We start from the raw sequence: 6,000 nt of genomic DNA on the forward strand, positions 1-6,000 counted from the left end.
CCATGGCAAATTGATTTGAGTCTTGGCCGCCACAAAGCTGGTAATTATCATGGCCCTACATCACAGGATTTAAATCACAATCCCAAATGTCAGCATGGGTGCCAAGGTGTGGCCCTGCGCCACTGTTTGCTGCCGCTCCACAGTGCTCGCCGTGCCCTAGGGGCCGTGGGTTCACATTCGCATTTCTCCCCCAGTCTGTATAGAGCAACAGCAACAAAAGAGCTGGGTGGAAATTCACGCCCGTCTAAACAAAAGACGGATTGTTTTATGTTCGTCTTGACCTCTGAGAAGTTTTCCCACTGCTCCTCGCATCAGAACCTCTCACCTACTTTGCTGAGACCTTCCCACTCCTGTCTGAGGAGAAAAGACACTCCTTGTCTTCTGTTACAGGCCGGAGGAGTTACCGGTATCATCCTCCCCTACCTAAACATGTTCTTTCTTCCATTTTTAACTCCTGCTTTTACCTTAAACACTCTATCTATTGTCCAACTTAACATGCACCATTTAAAAAGAAAACCTCACACCTTCTTTAAAAAAAACATATTCTGTGATTTTTCTCACTCAGGGTGGTGCTATCTCCATCCTGACGGCCTGTGAGAGGCCCAGTGATTTTGCTGGAGTAGTTCTGATTGCTCCGATGGTCCAGATGAACCCAGACTCGGCCACACCGTTCAAGGTACCACATAATCGCCTGTCCTCTTCACTTTTATTCTCTGCTTTCCATTCGTTTCCTCTCCTCTTTCCTTCCCAGCTGAGTCACACTATACTACTCAGTTAACCCAGGAGTCAGTCGTCTTACTCCACTCAGCCAATACTGACACCTTTTATTTTGTGTGTTTCGACGATCAGTGCCACTTGCGCAGCATTAGCCGTCTCTTACTGAATCACAGATACAAGTGTGTCCAATTTTCAAGGCCAAACACTGAAAGAAAACAGTGTCAAAATCTGCATGGGAGGAGAGGAGACTTGTTTTTCCAATTGGAAATGTGTTTTTTAAATCTTGCACTGACATAAACATACAGTGGAAACACACTGGGTGCTAACAGGTGAATTATACAGTGCACACATTTCATGACTGTATCTCTTTGTAACACTAGGCAGATGGCAAAAAAAACAAGATATTTGGATAGAAACATTCCTCAGGGAGGTGTTGATGTGTGAAAATAAACTGAAATGCTCAGTGGGTTTTGTGTTTTTTATTTTGCTGTTTGCAGGTTTTTCTGGCGAAGGTCCTGAACCACATGCTGCCCAGCCTCACGCTGGGCTCCATTGAGTCCAAGTGGGTCTCGCGGGACAAGAAGCAGGTAAGAGACAAATGTTGGCTGCGTCTTTGGGTGGGAGAGCTGCATTGTAATTTGTGATTGAAATATCAGGTGTGGGCGTTGCTGAAAATAGAATTTTTAGGGTCTCAAGGGGGAAATTTGCATGTTTGATTTATGTGTACGTGTGGGAAGTCATTCACCGACTGTTTGGACAGTCCGGTCCACCCCACAATACATACTTTGAATCCTTTCCATGCTGTAAGTGGTTTGCCTTGTGTGTGTGTGCGTGTGTGTGTAATACCTTGGGTGGGTTGTATTGTGTTATTTGTAATTATAAAAACAGGTGCATGTACTGTGTCACTTACAGGACAAGGGGACAAAGGGATCACAAGGTCTCAACAAACAAAATTGTGTAGTTTAGTTTTTATGTGTGTGTGTATTGTGTGTGTTCAGGCACCCACATTTCTTGTATAACCTCAAGATGAACTACAGAACAGACAACAAATCACACATGCAGGCACGTCTGCACACCTCTATTGGCACGTACTCGTGCCTGTGGACATGTTCTGTGGTTTCTGTACTGTTGAGGTTAACTGTGCACATACTTCATACTAGTGTCAGTCTCTAAGTATTGACACACCAAAGCCGGCCTTTCAGTCTGTAGTAACAATAGGATCCCACATCGTGATGCTTCTGCTTCTGCTTCTGTTGGGGGAAGTACTGTACAATTTCCCCCCGGGGATCAATAAAGTATTTCTGATTTCTGATTTCTGAAGTAGTGTCATCACATGTCCAATGTACAATAATAGTTTGACACAATAGATTCAAACCTGAATCGTTGAAAGGAAAAAGTGCCTGAGCCCTATGTTGGGAACCACTGGGCTGCACTACCTGACAGTATATGAACTAGTTAAAACTAGATCCACCAGCTACAGTAAAATGCTGCTTATGCATTGATGCAACAGTATTAAAGATCTAATAATGTAACCACCACCTAGTTATTTTCACCCTCTATTATCTCTAAAACACAAGCAGCCCATGTTGACCAATCACAGTTCTCGTGGTCCCCATGACATATTACCGTAGCCACAGTGAGATCAAGTGTAGAACTATTGGCCCAAAACAAAATCTTAAAGATGATTTGTAATATCTAATTTCTTCCGACTGCCTTTTTGTGATATGATCTCAGTTCTGAAGTGCGTTTCTGAGTGTCATGACTCCTCTGAGCTGCTGAACTGGTCGTGTTGTGTCGCAGCTCAGCTTACAGTCCTTCATTATTCAAAGCAGCAGCGCATGTGACCTGAGAGAAGCTTCTGTTATCTGTTAGCATATATATATGTATATATATATACATATATATATGCTGAATACAAATGTGTGTGTTTGTGTGTGTGTGTGTGTTATACACAGGGACTTAAGAGAATTTCTGTTTAATGTCAGAGAAACAGGATGCGTCCTCTGCTTTTCAACTCTGACTTAAACTAATGTAAAGTGTCTTCATATTTGTGTGTCCCTCCCTTTCTCTGACTCTTATTTTTCGCCCCATCCATTAATTTACCGTCTTTACTCCAACTTGCCAACTCTCAACTCTCTTTTCATTTTCATGGCCCTCTTTTCTCCCATGGCAGCATTCCTTCTTTTGACTTTCTTCCATATTTGGATTCAACTACAACATCTCTTGTGCTTGTTAAATATAGACACAAAAATCCAGGCCTTACACTACCACTCTCTAAATTCCCAACAAAATATGTTATACGTGTAGTTGCTATGGTTACATTAAGAAAGAACTGAGGAAAAAATGCAGAATTTGAAGTAAAAGTTTGCAAGTTTCAGTCATTATCAAAGGATAAATTAAGCTCTCTGACAGTTGTAAGGGAACATTTTTGCCCTGTTGAGTTGATTCTGTGTTACATTACATATATTTATTTACATATATTTAGCTGACATTTCCAACCAAAGTGCCTTATAATAAGTGCATTCAACCATGTGGATACAACCAGAGAATTGCAAGAATCATGCAAGTACATCAACTTTATCAAATATGCTGTTCTGCTTCAAGTGCTACATTTAGAAACAATAAGAGATAGACAGAGAGGTTTATTGTTTATTGTACTGTGGGAGATCTTTGACAGGTTGGTGGACACTGTGTTGATTGAAAGGGTCAAAATGAAGAACTCAAAGAAACAGAAGAGCAGGAAAAACCTAAGAGGTTCAGAATCAGCCCGGCATTAAAGGGAGATGTTATAAACTTGAGCAACATCTGCTTTGTCCCACCACTCAGTCCTTTCCCTCTCTCCTGCCAGGTGGAGGCTTACGATGCTGATGAGCTGAACTTCCATGGCGGCATGCGGGTGTCGTTTGGCATGCAGCTGATGGGGGCAGCGGCGCGTATCGAGAGGGAGATCCCGTCCATCAGCTGGCCCTTCCTGCTCCTGCATGGCGACGCTGACAAGCTCTGCGACATCAGAGGCTCCAGGATGATGCACGAGAATGCTCCGAGCTCGGACAAGAAAATCAAGGTGCGGAGGGTTTGTTCACAGTCAATTTTACGTAAATGATGTCTGTTTTTTATTTAGTTTAGTCTTTTTTCTTTTTCTTTTTTATCATAATTTGAAGAAACTGAAATCACCTCTGCCTTCTGACATTTTAACAATGGCACTTGTATTGGCTGTATGGGAGGTTGCTACAGCTGTGTGGCTGACTGATACAGAAAGTGACACAGAAAGTGAGACATTTGTAAAGAATCAGGTGGTGTTCATGAGATTCAGGGACGGATTTATCACATGTTTCTATCACATGTCAAAGAGGTGGTTGGTGTACCGAATGTCTGCGGTTTTCCAGATCAGAACAAAAAGTATCAGGAAATCTGTTGATCACAGAAAAGCTTTATTTTCTTTTATAGTATTTCCCTGGAGGTTTAGCTAAGCGTGATGAATTTGTCTCAACTTTGACTCCTAACAACCTGGACGGCAATCTGTTCAAAAGAAGCCGGACACTCACATTTCATTAGATGTTTTCCAAATGGCTCAGATTACAAAGAATCCTTTTTTGTAGCTCAAATAAACCTGTTTTTAACAACTTCCCGACTCTCTCTCATTGTTCCTGTTCAGGTCTACGAGGGAGGCTACCACGCCCTTCACCACGACCTCCCAGAGGTGGCCGAGTCCGTGTTGAAGGAGGTGACCGGCTGGATCACAGAGCGCCTCCCCGCCACGACGTCGCCACAGCCAAAGGGCTCCTAGAATCGTGCTTCGACTCGATCAGCGCTCCAAGGCATCCCAAGAGGCCTGCTCACTTTCCTGTAGTCTGTCAGGCATAACAATACTACTACACTTCTCTGGTCTGGGAGATACATTTGGGCATACAGACTGACATTATTTTCTCTATATGAAAAGTTTACTGACTATCCTCTGGACATATACAGTACAAGTTACACTGATTTAAATTGGACGAAACCACTTCTTATTGTTAGCAGATATTCAGCAGCAGTGGTCAGTTTCCCTGCAATAACTTATGATCAGGGATGTGTCTCGCGTATTTTGGATAGTGGGCTTATTTGGTTACTATTTCATCACCTCCATTAGACCTCACTCAAGTGCTGCCCAAGTGAGTAAAGTTTAAGCTACAGTATGCTGGGGTTCAAAGTGCAATAATGACGTTTCCATTTCCTCGATTATACACGGGCCAGATCTTTGAGGTAGTAAAGACAAAAAGTAATGTGATACATTATTAATCTGCGCAGGGACATTTCCTTTTTGCTCATCCACCATTCACAGACAGGTCAGAGGTGAGGATCAGTAGGTTCAGTGCAGGGTGAATACTCAGTAGCTGCTTCAATGCCTTCACGGTGTCAGTAGATGTGTAACTGACAATATCAGTAGATACAATACTCATGTTCAGTGAGACAGTTTTGTAAGAGCTTGCTCAGAAGCAGTTTCCAGTTGTGGTTCAGATTTGGTGACTCTCTTCAAAACCTCCTCTGCCTCCTCCTTGATTGCACTGTCACTCGGAAATTTATACTGTACTTTAAGCACATGTGTATCTATAACAAATCCTCTCCTTTCCCGACTTCCCCTACATCCCCTATTTCTTTGCACTGTTACACAACATTATAAGATTGGTCTAATCCATCTAAACCCAGCCTGAGGTCTAGTGTCATATCAGTCCTAATAATTATATTCATTTGGCTTGTTGTTTTACTAATTAAGTGAATGGATCTGACCACCACCACCACCTCCATTTATTGTCTGAGTGACCAATGGACACAATAACTTTCCATATAAAGTGCTAAACTTCTTTCAGTGAGCCTAGTTAAGAGAGTAGGCAAACTAACCAGGTGAAGCTGCTCTCTCTGCAGGTGGGATTAGAGGGAGAGGGCAAAGGTCAAAAGGTCTGTTCTCTGTGTTACCTTTGTCCTTCAGGGTCACAGTTGACTTCACCATTAGAGTCATTCTCTGGATCCATATTTTCTTCATTTAGCTCAGACTGCAGGCAGCGACCCAGCTGGAGAACGAGAGAGAACGCATCGCTCTGTAACTGTGGACAAAAGAGTAGATCTCCTCTCTTCACATCGACCACTTTTCACCCAACCTCCTTAAAGTAATATGGCTGTATGCATTTCTTGCATGGGCGGCCACAGCGGTAATCCCTCCCTCGGAAACAATGCCATAGTCATCATTTTTTGGGAAAGCAGGATGTCCTGTAGAATAGATTCCAGACGACGAGGAATTGCATTTCA

At 42.8% G+C, this 6,000-nt stretch overlaps 1 protein-coding gene across 1 annotated transcript in view; it reads left to right on the top strand.

Moving 5' to 3' along the window:
- The window catches only part of mgll (monoglyceride lipase), a 30,617-nt gene extending 25,620 nt beyond the window's left edge, over window positions 1-4,997 (top strand). Inside the window, exons 5-8 of the mRNA XM_070910780.1 lie at window positions 566-676; window positions 1,215-1,304; window positions 3,566-3,781; window positions 4,373-4,997. Coding sequence (XP_070766881.1) covers window positions 566-676; window positions 1,215-1,304; window positions 3,566-3,781; window positions 4,373-4,504 — 549 coding nt within the window. The 3' untranslated portion in view covers window positions 4,505-4,997. The remainder of the gene's footprint in view (window positions 1-565; window positions 677-1,214; window positions 1,305-3,565; window positions 3,782-4,372) is intronic.
- The last annotated feature ends 1,003 nt before the right edge of the window (window positions 4,998-6,000 follow it).

This window comes from Enoplosus armatus, chromosome 8 (genome assembly GCF_043641665.1).
Source record: "Enoplosus armatus isolate fEnoArm2 chromosome 8, fEnoArm2.hap1, whole genome shotgun sequence".
Taxonomy (NCBI): Eukaryota; Metazoa; Chordata; class Actinopteri; order Centrarchiformes; family Enoplosidae; genus Enoplosus; species Enoplosus armatus.